This window comes from Cricetulus griseus (genome assembly GCF_003668045.3).
Source record: "Cricetulus griseus strain 17A/GY chromosome 1 unlocalized genomic scaffold, alternate assembly CriGri-PICRH-1.0 chr1_1, whole genome shotgun sequence".
NCBI lineage: Eukaryota > Metazoa > Chordata > Mammalia > Rodentia > Cricetidae > Cricetulus > Cricetulus griseus.
In genome coordinates this window covers 143,681,352-143,701,026 of record NW_023276807.1, presented here as the reverse complement: position 1 = coordinate 143,701,026, position 19,675 = coordinate 143,681,352, and the positions used below count along the sequence as shown (strand labels likewise).

General features: G+C 42.7%; 2 protein-coding genes across 3 annotated transcripts in view; one reads left to right on the top strand and one right to left on the bottom strand.

The window, feature by feature from the left end:
• The window catches only part of Polr2b (RNA polymerase II subunit B), a 37,714-nt gene extending 30,925 nt beyond the window's left edge, over positions 1-6,789 (bottom strand). Inside the window, exons 1-3 of the mRNA XM_027390960.2 lie at positions 6,596-6,789; positions 2,438-2,510; positions 779-929 (exon numbers count right to left, since the gene is read on the bottom strand). Coding sequence (XP_027246761.1) covers positions 779-929; positions 2,438-2,510; positions 6,596-6,614 — 243 coding nt within the window. The 5' untranslated portion in view covers positions 6,615-6,789. The remainder of the gene's footprint in view (positions 1-778; positions 930-2,437; positions 2,511-6,595) is intronic.
• Positions 6,790-7,051: 262 nt separating this feature from the next.
• Positions 7,052-18,952, top strand: Noa1 (nitric oxide associated 1). Of its 2 annotated transcripts, XM_027390961.1 has the most exons (7): positions 7,202-8,342; positions 9,574-9,738; positions 10,841-11,046; positions 13,233-13,364; positions 15,151-15,267; positions 17,035-17,152; positions 18,340-18,952. In XM_027390961.1, the coding sequence occupies exons 1-7, from the start codon at positions 7,202-7,204 to the stop codon at positions 18,534-18,536; spliced, it is 2,076 nt and encodes a 691-aa protein (XP_027246762.1). In that variant the 3' UTR covers positions 18,537-18,952. The 2 variants fall into 2 exon arrangements, with proteins under 2 accessions (XP_027246763.1, XP_027246762.1); XM_027390962.1 differs by lacking the exon at positions 15,151-15,267 and having other exon boundaries at positions 7,052-8,342.
• The last annotated feature ends 723 nt before the right edge of the window (positions 18,953-19,675 follow it).

Sequence of the window (19,675 nt, the reverse complement as noted above, 5' to 3'; positions counted from 1 at the left end):
CATTATGTTGGACTTCTTTAAAATATTTATTTAAGAAAAAAAATCATAAGATTACGCTATTGCTGTGATATAAATAATTCAAAAGTACCTATGTATAAATAAAAAAACTGTAAGTGAAAAAATTTAACCAGCTATTATGCCTGAGTAATTCTTGATCTCATATTGTAATCATGTATTTCACACAATAAAAATCAAGAGCCTGGCCTTGGTGGCACATCTATTATTGCACCACTCAAGAAAGCTCAGGCTAGAGGATCGAGTTCAAGGCCAGCCCTAGCTATGGAGGCACATTGTCCTAAATAAATGAACCAGTGAGAAATAGTTCTTCAAACAGTTTTTCTTTACAATGTTAGACTGCAGATCAGAAGATTAGACGTGGGTCATCTAAACAACTTAACTATTTCCAGCTCACTTCTTTCAGGTGTTCATACTCAGTGCCGTCTTCCCAAATACCAAAGATTCACTGAGGGTATGGGAGTACAGTGCCTGTAAATCCCAGCTACTAGTAAGACTGAGGTAGGAAGATACAGAGTTCAAAGCCAGCCTGGCAACAGAGCCCATTCAAGGCCAGCCTGAGCAACTTACCTTGTGTGCACAAGGCCTGACAGTCCATCCTAATACCAAAAGATACATAATACATACTATCTGAAGGAAGATTAAGGGTTAGATTAAATCCAGAGCTAATGTTAGTTGTTGACATACACTGCAAAAGCTACTGAGTGAGAGGCCTGCTAGTATTGGACTGAGACCCACCGGCACATTAACAGAACCTTCTTACCGGCTCTTCAACTTCTCCACTGGCATGCTGGGCTTCAGCCTGTAAGTCAATCGGTGGTGCATCTTCCACAATTCTTTGAACAGACATCTGAATAAATTCATCAAAGGAATCCAACTGTTGTCTGACCAAGCCTTTTTCATCAAAATAAGAACTGGGAAAATATTAAGTTCATAATCAGTTGCAACTCAGTTTGTTTTCTAGTACATTTCCCTATCTTCATTTAATCTAATTCAACAAACACTCAATGAAATGCCAACCAATATATGACAATCATTGCATAAGACCAGGAGTATTTTATTTGTAGAATTATTACATTTTGGAAGGGAAAAAATGATGGGCAAATTAATGAAAGTACAAGAACTACAGCCAGGAAGCAGAGGGAGGCAGATCTCTGGTCTACAGAGTGAGTTCTAGGACAGCAAGGGCTACACAGAGAAACCCTATGTTAAAAAAAAAAAAAAAACTAAAAATAAACAACAACAAAATGTGCAACACTCAGAATTGAGGCAGCAAGTTCCACGTCAGGCTGGCCTACACAATGAGACCCTGTCTCAAAAATGTAATTCACAAAAATAAATTCCAATAGATAGCCCTAGGTCCAGGATGAGAGAAAAAAAAATCTGTTTTGCTATAAAAATAAATGAGAAAACTAGCAAACTGTGGATAGATTCTGTAGGTTAAATAAGAGTACTGGAAGCTGGAGAGATGGCTCAGTGGTTAAGAGTACTGGCTGCTCTTCCAGCAACCACATGGTGGCTCAAACTATCCATATAGTGGGATCTGATGCCCCCTTCTGGCATAAAGGCATACATGCAGATAGAACACTGGTATACATAAAATAAATTTAAAAAATAATAACATTATTGTATAAATATTAATTTCTAAACTGTGACTATGTAAAAGTATCTGCTACATACTCTCCAATGTTTCCAGGGGGCTATGCACAGGAAGAGAAAAAAAAAAAGAAAAGGTAGGTCAGGTGTGATGGCACACACCTTTAATCCCAGCATTCAGGAAGCAGAAGCAGGTGGATCTCTGTGAGTTGAAGACCAGCTTGGTCTACAAATCAAATTCCCGGGACAGTCAGGGCTATTTCACAGAGAAACCCTGTCTAAAAAGAAGAAGAAGAAGAAGAAGAAGAAGAAGAAGAAGAAGAAGAAGAAGAAGAAGAAGAAGAAGAAGAAGAAGAAAGAAGAAGAAGAAGAAGAAGAAGAAGAAGAAGAAGAAGAAGAAGAAGAAGAAGAAGAAGAAGAAGAAGAAGAAGAAGCAGCAGCAGCAGCAGCAGCAGCAGCATAAGATAAATATTTAGGGGTTCCAATGACGAACATAAATTAATTCCTTAGCTTTTCTCTAAGATGGAAATATTTTAAATAAATAAATATAAGCCAGATATGGCAATGCACACCTACAATCACAGCACTCAGGAGGCTGAAGCAAGAGTGCTGCAAACTGAAAGCCAGCCCAATCTATAGTATCCAAAGCTGCACACAGTACTGTCTGGATAAAACAAAGCAACCCTGTAAGTAACTAATACAAGGTAAGTACATTAAGTAAGCACAGAGAAGGCTGAGATCTACCTATAAGGAACAGAGTAACAACAGGACATCCCTCACATCTTATAGTATCTACTAAAACATGTTCTGTTTGGTCTAAAGTTACCTGATCACAATCCAGCATGCTTCTTGCCACAAATCTGGAGTGATTTCATCATCATCCTCATCATATTGCATATCTGCAAAAACAAAACACTCTGCTCACTGGCAATAAGATGCCACATCCTCTCCTTGAATTTAGGTAATTTTCAACTCTCCAGTAAATAAAGGATGCTGTTAGAATGAGGTCACATGGTTTTATGATGTAGTCAGAAAATGCAATGCAGTTCTGACTTGTTTGCTCTGAAGCCCTGAACTGTAGCTAAAAAACTCCTAATATTCTCCCAACAAATCTCATGATCTTTTTTTGTCTGTTTGTTTTATGAGGTGCTGGGAATTAAATCTATGGTCTCACACATGCTGGGCAAGAGCTCTAACACTAAGCTATATCCCAGCCCTTCATAAACATTTATTTTTAATTATATGTGTGTGCATGCATGCACATGCGTGCAGGTGTCTACGGAGGCCAAAAGAGAGCATCAGACACCGTTGAGCTGGAGTTATAAGGAACTGTAAGTTGCCTAATATGTGTGCTGAGAACCCAACCTGGGACTTCTAGACTCCAGGAGCAAGCACTCTTAACTGCTAAACCATCTCTCCAACCACCATGAAAATTTTTTTAGGTAACGAAATTTGTTTTATCCCTCTCCCTATAGGTAAGGATTAGTAATTACTATTGTACAGCAACATTAATTTAAAAAAAAATGTATCCTTAAAAATTTATGATAGAATGTTTGTTGTACTTTATTTTTTTAGTTTGAACTATACAATTAGCCTATAAAGCTTAAGAGCTTTCTATTCAGAAATCTGATATACATTCAAAGTAATTTTAATACATGCTTCTGGAATGTTCTAGAATGACATGGAAAAAACAATGGTATGTAAATCAGCAGTGGTTTCTAGCTTTGTAAGTACTGAAGTATTTAATATCACTGCCATGTAGAAGTAAATTCAAAGAAGAAAAAAGGGGGGAAATGATAAGGGTGGCCCTACATATTTATGTAGAGCGTATTTTACTCTTTAGATACTTTTAAAAGGAACATGATACTCAAAAAAAAACTTTCACACTAGACTGGAGATGTGGCCCAGTGCTAGTGTTGCATAGCATGGACAAGGCCCTGCAGTCAATCCCAGACACCAAGGGGAAAAATTCCATACTACATGGAAAGTTGGAGTCATCAGCAAATTAGCAAAAAATAAGGAAAGTATATGCAGAGAAAGAAGACTAAAGTCAGGATATTAAGGGACATTTCTGTTTAAGAGTCATGTAAAGCTGTGTGTGGTGGCATATGCCTTTAGTCTCAGCACTTGGGGGACAGAGGCAAACAGATAGATGTCTGGGAGTTGGATACCAGCCCTGCCTTCATAGCATGCTACAGGCCAACTAAGAATGCATAGTAAGAAGCTGCCTCAAGAAAGAAAAAACAAATCACGTAAAGGAAAATAAGAAAATGAATTAAAGAAGAACATTAATTCATTCATCAAACATTTATTGACTATGAGCATTTACTATGGCCCAGGCACTAGAAGTCGTCATCCTTTACAGGATAAAGACGGTTGCACTATTACAGAGATTATCATCTATTGAGGAAATACAAACAAGTTGAAATCAACAAAGACAGAGTAATATGAACATTCCTAACCAGGACCCCAAGAAAATAAGTCATCCCAAAAACTGAAAACAGGAGTAGACCAGGCAAAAATGAGTCAGTGAATATGGGAGGAGTGAAGATGGCTCCTGTCCAAAAGACATCATAATGAAGATAGCATAGTATAATCTAATCAAGAAAAGGCAATGTAGGGTACTGGGGAGATAGCTCAGATGGCAAAGCGCTTTACTGTGCAAGCATGAAGACTGAGTTCAGAGCTCCAGCACCCATGTAAAAAAGCCAGGCACACACCTGTAATCACAGCACAGGGAAGGCTGAGACAGGACATACACATATAGACAAGCAGTGCACACACATTCACATTTTTTGAGACACACTCTCAAACAGTATCAGATATATTTCCTCTGTGTGTGTGTGTGTGTGTGTGTGTGTGTGTGTGTGTGTGTGTGTGTAAGAAAAATGGATACGGATAAAGTGAGTTGAGTCAACAGTAGAGTTTAGGGAACCTAACAGATCTCCCAGTTATCTAGTAAGAGATAGATATGCAGGACAACTAAATTGGAAATACAGCAGGGCATATTAGCTCATGCCTATAATCCCAGCACATGAGAGACTGAGGTAAGAGAACTGCCAGTAGTTCAATGCCAGCTTATGTAATGCACATAGTCAAGACCATGTCTAAAGAAACAAAAATTTGGTTGGGCAGTGGTGGCACAAGCCTTTAATCCTAGCACTTAGGAGGCAGAGGTAGGGGATCTCTGAGAGTTGGAAGCCAGCCAAGTCTACAGAGCTAGTTCCAGGACAGCTAGGACAGAGAAACCCTGTCTCGAAAAACCAAAAGGGAAAAGAAAAAAATAAACAAAAATGTATTCAAGTCATCCAGTAAATTCAAGTATGAATAATGGATTAGATCGCCAGGCGTTGGTGGCATATGCCTTTAATCCCAGCACTCGGGAGGCAGAGACAAGCGGATCTCTGTGAGTTCGAGGCCAGCCTAGTCTACAGACTGTGTACCAGAATAGGCTCCAAAGCTACACAGAGAACCCTGTCTTGAAAAAAAAAAAAAAAAAAAAAAAGACTGGATTAGATCACCCAGGGAGAATGTAAACAACAGTAATGAGTAAAAGAAACGGTAACAGTCAAGTGGAAGTGATGTAGCAGAGTAGATGAGTAGTTTTCAAGAGGAAATCGTGAACAATTTTGAATAGCACAGAAATAGGTGAGAGTTGGGTGGGTGAATGATGTTTTATCTGGTTGGTTGGTTTTGGGTCTCCAATTTAAAGATAATCCTCCACATTTGGCCTTCTGTGAGCTACAACAACTGATCTAAGTAAGTCTTGAAGCATCTATCTAATTTATCAAGTAAGAAATCACAGACCACTCAGAAAAAGCTGTTTTAACATAGGAGCATTAGCAAAATCAGATTATAATGGGTCACAGAGGTCCTGAGATGGAAACTAGAAACATTCTTAGGGCTGGTGAAATGGCTCAATGGGTAAAGATGATTGTCACATAGCTGAGGATCTGAGTTCAAACCCAGCATCTATAGGGTATGCTCCATGTGTGCACCCTGATACATACATACAAAATAAATAGATGCTATAAAAGTCTTAAAGTTTCTGCATTTCCTTCAAGTAAGAGTAATTTAAAAGAATATAACGATTTTAATAGAGTTCCATGAGATATGAATACAATTGAGACGTTTAAGAAATTTTAAAAGTTGAAGCTTTTGTTGTGTCTGAGTAGGATGGCCATAAAGTTGGAAGCTGGAACACAGAAGTAAAGAGGGAGCTTTAAAAAAAAAAATACAACATGAGGCCCAGCGGTGGTGGCTCATTTAATTACAGCATTCAGGAGGCAGAAGTAGGAGGATCTCTGACTGAGTTCCAAACCTGTCTCGAAAAACAAAAAAAGAAAACCTGAAGTGTGCCTATGAAAAGTGACTAGGCATGTCCTTGTGAAATGAAATACATACACAGCAAGGACTATGTCATCTCATGGTAAGAGACTACTAAAAGGCCATCTTTTAAGGCATTTACTTTAACTGAAGACAGTGTGAAGGAATGTCAACCCAGAACTCATTCTTTATCCTTAATATTTCCAGGGTATAACAGGACGTGGTCGAAAATTGAGCTACCCGGGACTAGGAATAATGGCTCAAGAGTAGAGTACGTGCAGGACCTGGATCCAATCCTCTGTGACAGTATTAAAAAAAAAAAAAATACCTAGCTATTCAGCAAGTTGACTGGGGTGCAAAGGAAACCAATCAACGTCAAAACACCCGAACGTTAATAAGCACTTGCACACTGTCGTTCCTGGAAGGTGACAGCAGGTTTAACAGGAGGCCACGCAGGGAGCAATCGACCTGACCCGGGAACGTGAATCCTAGGTTTCCCGAGCCTACACAGCCAGCAAGTCCAGCGCGTGAGAACAGGGCTGCGGGGCGCGCGTCCCGGCCGGGATGGGGTTGCTGGCGCAGGTCCTCCATCCCTGCAGGTTCCCCCGCCGTACCGCCTAAGAGGCTACCGCGAGGCGTGTCTCACGTGGTCACCTACCCTCGTCGGCGTCATACATCTTGGCCAAAGGTTTCTGGTCCTCTTAACTCGAATTCACAAAGCTGGAGGCGAAAACTGCAGCGGCAAACTCTGGAGAGTAAGAACAAGCAATTTCCGTCTCCGGCGTTCCCAGAATCCTCGGCGTCTAAGTGGGGCGGGGGAGCGGGGGGGGGGAATCGTGTGAGATCTGCGCCTGCGCAAACGGCCGGCCGAGCCTGGCGGGGGCTTGAACTGCGCAAGTGCAGATTTTGGGTCGCTCGGCTACCGCTGAGGACCGCTCTTTAGGCCGGAAGTTGGACCCGGTTAACGTAGTTTCTTGTTGCGTGTTCTTGTAGAGTTGTTGCACAGATGACGCTTGATTGGCGTAAAGGGGATTTATGAAAGAAAAGCTCTGGGTGTAGGCAGAGCACCCACGATCATCTCCTGCCCACCCAGCTCTAGTGCGCGCCTTTGCACAGCGGGGTGAACTCTCGGGTCTCGGAGCCTTCATCGCGAGAAAGCCAGGGTTAGTCACGCCGTTGGACAGTTCCCTCGCCTCTCGTCCCTGATTTCCGGACACGCGCACGGGTGCGCGCCCGAGGCTCCGCCCACCTCACGGCCGTCCGCATGCTGCCTGGCTTGCAGGCTTGCAGGCTGCTGTGCGGGTTCCTGCGGGGCCCGGCGCCTGCCGCAGCGTGCCATGGCCCTGCCCGGCGGCTCCTGGCGGGGAAGCGCGAAGCCGCTTTCTCCCAGAGCCCATCATCCCTGGGCCGCCGTCTGCCTCCAGGCTCCACGGCGACCGAGGACTATGAAGAAGGCCCCGACACGGAGGAGCGCTTTCTGTTCCCGGAGTACGTCCCGGAGCGGGACCCTGAGGAACTGCTGAGAGAGTTGCGGGAGTTGCATCAGCGGCAGCAGGATGAGGAGCGACAGAGGTTGCAGCGGCGGGAGGAGCGGCTTCAGCGGAAGCTGCGGGCGGGTCTCCGGAGTCTGCAGGTCCCCGAGCTTCCAGAAGCCACGGTGCCACCCAGCGGCATCTACTGCTCGGGCTGCGGGGCCGAGCTGCACTGCCAGCACCCCAGCCTGCCCGGCTACCTGACGGAGGAGAAGTTCCGCGGTGTGACCCAGGCGGACGGCGGACGGGCGCGGACCGTGTGCCAACGCTGCTGGCTCCTGGTGCACCATCGACGTGCCCTGCGCCTGCGGGTGAGTCGAGAGCAGTACCTGGAGCTGGTGAGCGCCGCGCTGCGGCGGCCGGAACCCGCTCTGGTGCTCTATATGGTGGACCTGCTCGACCTGCCGGACGCCCTGCTGCCCGACCTGCCCAAGCTGGTGGGCCCCAAGCAGGTCTTCGTGCTGGGGAACAAAGTGGACCTGCTGCCCCAAGACGCACCCGGCTACTTGCAGCGGCTGCGGAAGCGGCTGTGGGACGACTGCATCCGCGCTGGGCTCGTGATGGCACCTGGCCACCGAGGACCGCAGTACCCCACCGGCGATGACCCTCGGGACGAGAAAAAGAATCCGAATCCGTCGACCAGGTCCAGCACCGTGATCAAGGACGTCCGGTTGATCAGCGCCAAGACCGGCTACGGAGTTGAAGAACTGATCTCTGCACTTCAGCGCTCCTGGCGCTACCGCGGCGACGTCTACCTGGTGGGCACCACGAATGCCGGCAAGTCCACTCTCTTTAACACACTCCTGGAGTCTGATTACTGCACCGCCAAGGGCTCCGAAGCCATCGACAGGGCCACCATCTCCCCCTGGCCAGGTGAGGCCCCGCTGTTGAGAAATCAGACTTGACCCAGGCACCTAGTACTACATCTACCCTTAAATGTCCACCTTGAACTACCTGGGGCTCTCCCTTTAAATTTCTTCTCTCCCCACTTTGCTCATACCTCTTGCGACAGTTTAGTGCTTAGAAATTCAATACGGTTGATTTTCTAATAGAAATGTTCCTAGGGCTGGAGAGATGGCTCAGAGGTTAAGAGCAACGACTGTTCTTCCAGAGGTCCTGAGTTCAATTTCCAGCAACCACATGGTGGCTCACAACCATCTGTTATGAGACCTGGTGCCCTTTTCTGGTGTGCAGATATACATGGAAGCAGGATGTTGTATACATAATAAATAAATAAACTCTTTAAAAAAAAAAGAAAAAATATTTCTAGAGGGGCTGGGGATAAAGCTTGGTTGCTAAAGTGCTTGACTATCATGCAGGAAGCCTGAGTTAGTCTGCAGTACAGCACAAACGAGGTGTGGTGGCAAGCCCTTGTGTCCCCAGCACTTGGGAAGTGGAGACAAGTGGATCCGGAGAACACCAAACCATTCTTGGCTACATAGCTGGAGGCTATTGTGAGGTAGATCCATAAGCCCCTGTCTATTTAAAAGAAAAAAAAAGCATCTGTGTTCTTCTTACTCCTAAGACCCTTCTTTCTTCACCCTTGAATGTATTTATTCTTGGAATGTTAGACTAAACATATGAAAGAGTTGATGTGCTATGACGTGGAAATTTCTTGAGAAGAAATGTTAGTGTTCTGAGATAAAGAAACAAATAGCTTGGCGTGGTGTTTCCATCTGCCTGTCTGTCATCAGAACGCTGGGCAGGCAGAGCCTGAGGATGCATTTCAGGAGCCTCTCTGAAGGAAGAAGCTAGGGGGAAACGTATGTATATGGAGAGTTACAGTCTTAGGAATTAGCTTGACAGAAATGTGTCCCCTTGAAACCAGAGTTTTGGTCTTTCATACTTAAAACTGCCTATGGTCAGTCGTACAACCCTAGATGTACTGGAGGATAAATGGTGAAATCGGGGGTAAAACACACCTGCAAAATTTGTACCCAAATTCCGAGTTAGCCTGTGAACCAGTCACTAGGCCTATTTCCTCGTTTGTAAAGTAGAAATAATTACATAATGGTTGTCATGAAGGCTAAATGAAATAAACCAGAAACATTTGCTTTTCTTCTTTCATATTCTTTTTTTGAAACCCTTATTCTTGGTATTTCAGGTACTACATTAAACCTCCTGAAGTTTCCAATTTGCAACCCAACTCCCTACAGAATGTTCAGAAGACAAAAAAGGCTTAAAGAAGAGGCAACCAAAGCAGAAGAAGATCTTAGTGAGGAAGAACAAAGCCAGCTCAATCAACTGAAAAAGCATGCTTACAAGATAGGTATGCATCTTCCAACTTAGGAAAAGTCTTACCGGTTCCATGATAAAGTTGTTTAGACTTGCAGTGCGGCCATTGGGACTAACCATTTTTTTACAGGAAGAGACTTCCTTCCCTGTTCTGGAATATAGGCTTTTTGTAGGAAAGGTTACTGTTGCTTGGAAACCCAAACTAGCAGAGGCAGTAAAGGTCTTTAGCTAACTTGTCCATCTCCTTTGTATCTCTCTTCTGAGTCCATTAATGGGAAAGAAGGATTTCTAACACTATTTGTCTGAAACACAACTGACCGTGCAAGAGAATGACTCGTGTTATCTTCCACAAAGACGACAAAAGCATCATCATAGCCACAGTTTCATATTTATACACGTAACTTTAGTGGCTTATTTAAAGCAATCATAAAAGGTGGCTTCAGGGCCTTACCTTTAGTCCCAGCACTTGGGAGGCAGAAGCAAGTGGATCTCTGAGTTCAAGGCCATTCTGGTCTCATAGAGAGTTCCAGGACAGCCAGGGCTACATAATGAGACCCTATCTCTGAGGTAGAGAGGTCTTCAGGGTGTCAGGTACTCACCTGTAATCCCAATACTTGGGAGTTTTAAAAAACCTCAGTTCCAGGCCTGGAGAGATGGCTCAGAGGTTAAGAGCACCAACTGCTCTTCCAAGGGTCTGAGTTCAATTCCCAGCAACCACATGGTGGCTCACAACCATCCGTTATGAGATCTGGTGCCCTCTTATGGTGTGTGCAGATATACATGGAAGCAGAATGTTGTATGCATAATAAATAAATAATAAATAAAATGTTTTAAAAAAAAAAGAAAACACACACATATATATATTCTAAAAAAAAAAAAAAAAAAACTCAGTTCCATGGTGATTTTGAGGCAAGACTGGACTACATGAGATCTTTGCCAAAATACAAGTGTGTGTGTGTGTGTGTGTGTGAGAGAGAGAGAGAGAGAGAGAGAGATCTGTCGCCTCTGACTATAGAAAAATCACAAGTTTAACTCCGTCTTGAACTATGTACAGAGAACCCATCTCAAAATGTTTCGTATGCCCCAGAATCAAAGCATTGGAGGGATGTCTGAGAACTCGGTTTAATTTGTTCTAGGAAGAGTTGGAAGAACATTCTCGCACTCCACAGAACAGACGGAAGACGTTCCCTTTGAATTTGATGCTGACTCATTGGCCTTTGACATGGGAAATGAACCTGTTGTGGCCGTGCACCAGTGTACCAAACAAGTAGAACTGACCCCAGAGGATGTGAAAGATGCCCACTGGTTTTATGACACCCCTGGGATTACAAAAGAAAACTGTGTATGTATTTAGTTTCTTTTAGAAATACGTACTATAGCCGGGCATTGGTGGTGCACGCCTTTAATCCCAGCACTCGAGAGGCAGAGGCAGGCAGATAGATCTCTGTGAGTTCGAAGCCAGCCTGGTCTCCAGAGCGAGTGCCAGGATAGGCTCCAAAGCTACACAGAGAAAACCCTGTCTCGGAAAAAAAAAAAAAAAAAAAAGAAGAAGAAGAAGAAGAAGAAAAAAAAATACTATAATTGTAGATGTACTGTCTTAACTGGCCTAAAACAAGTAAAGGTGTGGGCTTCCATTTTAAAATTTGATTCTGGTTTCTTTATAAAAGTAGTTCAAGGATAAATCTATATTCCATCAAATTCTGTTTTCATTTAGTTGACGTCTCTGTAGGTAAACGACAGACAGTATTAACATTGTGGTTATTACCTTAGGGAGACATGTTATAGGTTCCTATACTTTAAGGTTAGAAATTATAAATATTACTATTCAGCTCCCTAGTCTATGCTTGAATTCCCTTGAAAATATGTCATTCATCATGTCATATAGTTTGAGCTGAAGTGAGTTGTAACAACTTAATCAGAGCAGTGTGAGGTGTACTCCCAGGGTATCCAGCTATTTTTTGCCTGCTCTTTGTGTTACACTGAAAGTCTCTCAGTAACCGGTACCCATTGTTCTTCAAAGCTGTGTGGAACAAACATGGTTTGTATTTCTCTTGACACATCTTGCAATACTTTAAATTCTAAATGGTCAAGTAACCATATTTTTAGAATAGGGTTAATTCCACCCATCTTGCCATTATCCATCCTTTTACTCAAATTACAATGTCTCACAGGTAACTTAGCTGGTGTCTAATCAAGTTTAGCCTATATCGAGTGCACATGTTGGTGCACACACTTTGCTTAATATGATTTATTCCTGTTGCACCCATTTTCCTACAAAAAAAAAAAAAACATAACTTCATTCATTATGGCTATTCAAACTTCCTATGTATGTAAACCCATTTTCTCAGGGCCGGAGAGATGGCTCAGCAGTTAAGAGCACTGAGTGTTCTTCCAGAGGTCCTGAGTTCAATTCCCACCAACCACATGGTGGCTCACAACCACCTTGAATGAGACCTGGTGCCCTCTACTGGCCTGCAGGCAGAAGTCTATACATACTAAATAAATTTACATAACAAAAAAATCTTTAAAAAATTTTTTTTTCTCTATACATTCCTCTGTTGATAGACACCTAAGTTGGTTCCATAGCTTAGCTATTGTGAATTCGTTTTTTGAATGAATTTTGTCTTCCTTAAATCTTACCAGAATCTGGTAATCCCTGTCTTTCCTTTTCTGTTTTTCTTTGGTCTCTTCAATAACTTTGATCCTGTGGCTAGAGAGGTGTCTTGGTGGTTAATAGTGCCTGCTGTTGGGTTGTAGACATTGTTGCTCTTACAGAGGAGCTTCCAAGTTCAATTCCCAGGGATCTAATGCCCTCTTCTGGCCTCTGCAGGCACCCATGTACAGGCATATACAAATCTTTAAAAAACTAAAACCCTCTGATCCTAACAAGCCAAGATGCACAACACTGATGTTCGGACAAATGTTCAGGAGAAAGAAGGTCTTCAAGCTAAGAACTTGTTCCTAAAGTAGAGTGACCATTTTGTTTTTTGGTTTGAATTGAAGAAGAGGGGTGTTTTTGTTTTTTGAGACCAGGTCTTGGAAATACTACATAGTCTGGGTTAGCCTAGAACTGTGGCAGTCCTGCCTCAGCCTGCCAGAGCTGAGATTTGCAGGTATGAGCCATTTTGCATTTGATGTTTGCATGGTAAATACTTAGGACCTGAGGTTACCTTGTCCATTATTCAAGGCTGCAAGCTACTGCTCCCTGGATCCTTGAGCACATATTTCCATTCTTAGTGACCCAACAGTATTTTGGGATAGCACCCATTTTGACATTTAGATGAGTGCTGTCATAGGAAAGTCTTGTACACCTATTGTGCTGTTTTGCCAATGTTTAATACACAGCTGTGAAATGAGTGGAATAATAGTTAATTTAGAGATAATATATAATTTTTTATGTGGCTAATGAACATAACTTGGTTTATTATAAAATCTGAACATTTTTTCAGTACTTAGTTTTGTAAATAAATCACAAAATATATTGAATGAAAGTAGTCTTCTAAATAAGTCTTGTCTTTTGCTTTACAGATTTTAAATCTTCTAACAGAAAAAGAAGTGGATATTGTTTTGCCAACACATTCTATTGTACCAAGAACATTTGTTCTCAAACCAAGAATGGTTCTATTTTTGGGTGCTATAGCCCGAATAGATTTCCTAGAGGTAAGAAAAATCTGTGCTGTTGAAAAGTGACCTAATATTAGGATGCACTTTGGGAACACATGAGGAGATTGACAAAATACTGTTGTTTGTTTTGTTTTGTACATACGCAATTTTTTATAGAAAAATCTTGGGGGAAAGAGTAGGCCAAAAAGAGAATACTGTGTTAAAATCTGTAAAACTAGTGCCAGGGAAGACGGCTCATCAGTTAAGAGTGCTTGCTACTCGATCAGAGGAACATCAGCTCCCAGCACCCACGCTGGGCAGCTTGCCACCACTGTAACTCTAGTTCCTGGGGATCCACCTATTCAGGAAATCTGTGGGTGCCTGCATCCATATGAACTTAGCCCAACATAAATACATATATACACATAATTTTAAAAATTAAAATAAATCAGAATATTTTCAACAATTTTTTTTTTTTTTTAAATTTTAAGAAATCCTATTTCAAAGGTGGGGTAGGCAGCAGGCCTTGGTGGCACCCTTTAATTGCAGCACTCCAGAGGCAGAGCTGCAGATCTCAGTGAGTTTGGTTTTTTGGTTGGTTGGTTTTGGTTTTTCAGGACAGGGTCTCTCTGTGTAGCCCTGGCTGTCCTGAAACTCACTCTGTAAATCAGGCTGGCCTTGAACTCACAGAGATCCACCTGCTTCTGCCTCTTGAGTGCTGGGATTAAAGGTATGCCACCAGCACCAGGCCCTCCTCCCTCTTTTAAAGATGCTTCTGATTCTACTTAAAAAAAAAAAAAAAAAAAAAAAAAAAAAAAAAAAAAAAAAAAACAAGCCTCCCATTTATAGAATAGTTGGTACAAGTAATTCCCTTGAATTGTACAAGAAGGGAGACAGGACCAATGACTGATGTGATGGATGGTTAGTCAGACTTGGCTCCCCTGTCCTTTGTTTGTTTTTTGAGACAGGGTTTCTCTGTGTAATAGCCCTGGCTGTCCTGGAACTCACTTTGTAGACCAGGCTGGCCTCCCCAGTGCTGGTATTAGAGGTGTTCGTCACTGCTGCCCTGCAGCTTCTCTGTCTTCTCCTTCAGAGGCCAAACTCTAATTTTCTGCAGGCAGAGCTGTAGTTTTCTGGTCAGCCACTGTCTGCCCTTTGCTCCCCTCTTCCCTTTGGTTTGCATTTTTTGTCTGATGATTTAATCTTTTCCTCCGCCTTTTTCATGCAGTTTTGCAGGGGTGATTCTGTCCAACAATCCCAGGCCTCCTTCACGGATCAGACCGGCATGGGCTTGGGCTGGGGAGCATGTGCCCAACTCATCATGAAGCTGCCCATTTCTTTGTTTTTTAAGACAGGGTCTCCATATATTGCCCAGGTTGGCCTTGAAGTCACCATCCTCCTGCCTCAGCCTCCTACAGGTTTACCACCATGCCTGTTTGTTTTGTTTTTTATAATATCAAGTCTTAGAAGTCTTAGTTTTACAGTTTACAGGAACTGTTAAAATATATTATTTCTGTACTGTACCCTCTTTTATGACATTAATATAATTTTCTTACAGTTGAAAGAGGGCTTGATATGGTTTCTATTTTGTCCTCTTTTTTTTGATGATGATGATGTTGTTTTGAGGCAACGTCTCTTGAACACCAGGCTGATCTTAAACCCAATGCTGTAGCTGAGGTTGTCTTTAAACTACTAATCTTCCCGGCTCTACCTCCCTTGGTGTGCACCACCTACCCAGCTTTTATCTCTTTTTTTTTTTTTTTTTTTTTTAAGTTGTACATCATAATGTGTGGGTTCCCAAGTTGTTTGTTCTGTAAAATAACTTCTTCCTTTCTTTCCTAAGGGAGATCAATCAGCTTGGTTTACAGTTGTGGCTTCCAACTTCCTTCCTGTTCATATCACCTCCTTGGACAAGGCAGATGCTCTATATGAGAAGCATGCAGGCCACGAGTTACTGCAGGTAAAGCAATGCAACTTGATGGCTGCATAGCTACAACAGCTGATAAAGCCTGTGTTGGATAGAACCATCAGTTTATATCAGCTGGCCCTCATCTCACCTCATTCTCCAGGCATTCTAGTTATAAAGCAAAAATGGGCTCTACATGAAAAGGGGTGTTGGGTTGGTCTGAGCCAAGAAAAGCCACAGCAGTGTATTTTCCTCTATGGTGTACTGTCCAATATGGTAGCCACTAGCCACATATAATTATCTACATTTAATCACTCAGACCACGTTTCAAGTGCCCGATAGTCACATTACTACACGTTATGAAGGAGGTGGGAGTCAAAGCACAGATCTTTAATCTCAGCAGGTGGATCTACATATTGAATTCCAAAAGAAAAAAGTTACAGGTTTTGTCACAGTAGAGAGGTGTTGCTGGCATCTAGTGTATGTAGGCCCCAAGTGACACTAAACCACCCATCGACAATGAAGAACAAGCTAAAATGTCAGTTGTGATTGACAAGCACTGGACTGAGTAGAAAAGCTTTCTTATCTCATTCCTAAGCCATACACTTGTATTTACCGGGTTTCCTTCTTTTTCCTCTTCTACCTCCTCCTTTAGACTATAAATGTTTTTGGGTTTTTTTTTGTTTTTTTTTTTAAGATTTTTGTATTTATTATGTATACAATGTTCTGCCTGCATATATGCCTGCAGGTAGGAAGAGGGCACCAGATCTCATTTTAGATGGTTGTGAGCCACCATGTGGTTGCTGGGCATTAAACTCAGGACCTCTGGAAGAGCAGTCAATGCTCTGAACCTCTGAGCCATCTCTCCGGCCCCCCTCCCCCATAAATGTTTTGATTGTTCTCATCTTCATTTAAAAAATAAAATGTCGCCAGGCATTGGTGGCACACGCCTTTAATCCCAGCATTGGGGAGGCAGAGTCGGGCAGATCTCGGTGAGTTTAAGGCCAGCCTGGTCTACAGAGTGAGTTCAAATCCTGTCTCAAAAAACCAGATAGATAGACGGACAGAAAGACAGACAAAATGTCCTGAACATTCCTTTTCTGTACTCTTGGCTCCTCCTGTCCCATTGCTATAGCCTTGTTTAGTTAGCCCTTATCATCCCACTGAAGTTTACCAAGCCCAGTTATCTGAAGTCTGTTTCCAGCTCATCTGAAAATAGGCCCTTGGAAACCATAAACTTCGTCTCTTTACAGAGCTCCCATGTTCAGCAGCTGAATAGGAGATTTTTTTTTCCTGTGCATTTATCCATCACATACTTATTAATGCCATATAAGGTGTTTTTTGAGATAACCAACCAGCCGTGGTGTTATAATCTAGCGCTTGGAAAGCAAAGGCAGTAGGATTAGAAGTTTAAGACCACCCTTGGCTGACTAGCAAATTTGAAAATAACATTGGATTGTATTTCAAAAAACAAAAAAAAAATAAAATAAAAAGTCTCATTCTATACCCCACGCTGGCTTCAAACTCATGATAATCTCCTTCCCTACACACCCGAATGTAGGATTCTGGCTTTGATCACCATGTTCAGCTATAATTAATAGGTCTGGGGTTTTCTTTAATTTTTGTTTTGAGACAATTTCATTATATAACCCTGACTGGCCTAGTACTCAACTGTGTAGATGAGAATGGCCTTGAACTCAGAAAAACCCACCTCCCTCTGCCTCCTGAGTGCTGGGATAAGAATGTGAGCCACCATACCCAACCCCAGTTAACAGGGAGTTTAAGTTGAAATTACAAACATTTCTTTTGCTTTATTGGAAGGTTCCAATGGGTGGAAAAGAACGAATGGCTGAGTTTCCTCCTCTTGTGGCTGAAGACATTACATTAAAAGGAGGTGGAGATTCTGAAGCTGTAGCTGATATCAAGTTCTCCTCTGCGGGTAACGTATTCTTTTGTTTGTTTTTCTTTTTGATTTGTTCAAGACAGGGTTACTCTGGGTAGCCCTAGTTGTCCTGGAACTCAAGAGAGCTGTGTGCCTCTGCCTCCCAAGTGCTGCAATTACAGGTGTTCGGTACCTCCACCTGGCTGGCTGGTAATGTACTCTTTTTTGTTGTTTTGTTTTGTTTTTTGTTATTGTTTTTTCGAGACAGGGTTTCTCTGTGTAGCTTTGAAGCCTATCCTGGCACATGCTCTGGAGACCAGGCTGGCCTCGAACTCACAGAGATCCACCTGCCTCTGCCTCCCAAGTGCTGGGATCAAAGGTGTGCGCCACCAACGCCCAGCTGGTTGGTAATGTACTCTTAAAAGGCAGAGCCTAGGTCATGTATGGTGGCACGTGCCTACATCCCAGCATTTGCAGGGTAGAGGCTGGCAATCAAAGCTTGTCTATTCTTTGTGAGACTCTGTTCAGCAAAACTGCCTTTGGCCTAATATCAAATATAAAAATAAAAGGCTGGGTATAGTGGCATATCATGATCCCAGCATTTAAGAGCTTGGGGCAGAGGGACTAAATATGGTAGCTCACATCTATAATCCCATCACTCAGGTGAGGCAGGAGGGTTGCTTGAGGTGCAAGGCCAGCCTGTGCTACACAGTGAATGCTAAACCAGCCTAACAAGCCTAACAGCTCTGTGGTTAAGAGCGCTTGCTGCAGCTGGGTGTGGTGATGCAAGCCTTTAGTCCCAGCACTAAGGAGGCAAAGGCAGGTGGATTGAGGCCAGCCTGGACTAGAGTGAGTTCCAGAATGGCTAGGGCTATATAGAGAAAACCTGTCTCTAGGAGAAAAAAATTAAACCAGGTGGTGGTATCGGCGGCACACACCTTTAATCCCAGCACTTGGGAGGAGAGACAGGGTTCGATTTGATTGATTTCTTTCTTTTCTTTTTTTTTTTTTTTTTTTTTTTTTTGTTTGTTTGTTTGTTTTTCAAGACAGGGTTTATCTGTGGCTTTGTAGGCTGTCCTGGAACTAGCTCTTGTAGACCAAACTGGTCTGGAACCACAGAGATCCATCTGCCTCTGCCTCCCGAGTGCTGGGAATAAAGGGTGCAACACCACTGCCCGGCTGATTTGATTTCTTTACTGAGATGATTGATAACAGCATTTTGTGTTCTCTTGAATGTCTCATAGGTTGGGTTGCAGTAACACCTTACTCTAAGGGCACACTGCATCTCCGAGGTTACACACCTGAAGGAACTGTTCTGACTGTCCAGCCACCTGTCTTGCCATATATCGTTAATATCAAAGGACACCGCATCAAGAAAAGTGTGGCCTATAAAACCAAGAAGCCTTCATCCCTGGTATATAATCTGGTGAAAAAAAAATAAATAAGTGAGGCAGACCTGGATTCACACTGGAGAGTAACAATATTGAAATATGTTGAAATTTGTATTAATTAAGAAAATAATAAAGAGCCATGTGGTGGTGGCACACACCTAATCCCAGCACTCAGGAGGAAGAGGCAGGAGGATCTCAAGACCAGCCTGGTCTACAAAGCCAGGTCCATGGCTGTTACACAGAGAAACCCTGTCTAGAAAAACCTAAATAAATAAAGATAAATGAGGCAGATCTGGATTCATACTGGATATTGAAGAATATTGAAATGTGTGAAAATTGTATTAAATATAAAAAAGTAAGACTATCATTTTTAAAGATCTTAAAAGTTAACTTTCTAAGCCATTTATGAGGCTATGCTTACTGATAATAATATTGCTTATAAATAAAAAATTTTTTCTTGAGTATATACATGTCTATGGCCCCAGTATACATAAGAGGAGGCCTACTTCCTTCAAAATTCTCATGAAGACTGGGTTTCATTTCATTTTATTTGGAGATGGTAGTTGACAAAGCAACCTAGTAGTTGACATGAACAAAACAACCTAATCCTCTAGAATACAGTGGCTTCCTTCCATGTAGTTGTCACCCAAGGATCATAATCACTGTTTTCAAGACAGCCAACAAAAGCTACCTAAGGCAGAAAGATTACATTAGCTTCCAGCCACAGAAATTTCAATCCAGAGTTGGAACTAACAGGACATGATGGCAGAGGACAGCCATTCACATCTGGAGGACCAGGAAGTACAGTACCAGAACAGGGAGTTTGGCTGTAACCTTCAAAGACTAGTTCATAGTAACCTGGAGCCTCCCAATGTAGCACCATAAACTGGGGAATACAAGTTCAAAACGAGCCTGGTGGTGATGGTGCACCCTTTAATCCCAGCACTCAGGAGGCAGAGACAAGTGGCTCTCTTGAGTTCAAGGACAGCCTGGTCTACAGAGAAAGTGCCAGGACAGCTAAGGCTACACAGAGAAACCCAGTCTTTAAAAAAAGAAAAATAGGTTGAAGTGATGGCTAAGTGTTTAAGAGCACTGACTGCTCTTCCAGAGTTTAATGGGTTTAATTCCCAGCACCCACATGGCAGCTCACAACTGAAAAATTAAATAAGCAAAAAGTTCCAAATGAGGG

Excerpts from the sequence above, each read along its gene's own strand:
- Noa1 (XM_027390961.1), top strand. The coding sequence starts at position 7,202 with ATGCTGCCTGGCTTGCAGGCTTGCAGGCTGCTGTGCGGGTTCCTGCGG. Across the intron at positions 13,365-15,150 it reads CCCGAATAGATTTCCTAGAG|GGAGATCAATCAGCTTGGTT; the intron begins GTAAGAAAAATC and ends TTCTTTCCTAAG. Across the intron at positions 15,268-17,034 it reads CAGGCCACGAGTTACTGCAG|GTTCCAATGGGTGGAAAAGA; the intron begins GTAAAGCAATGC and ends CTTTATTGGAAG.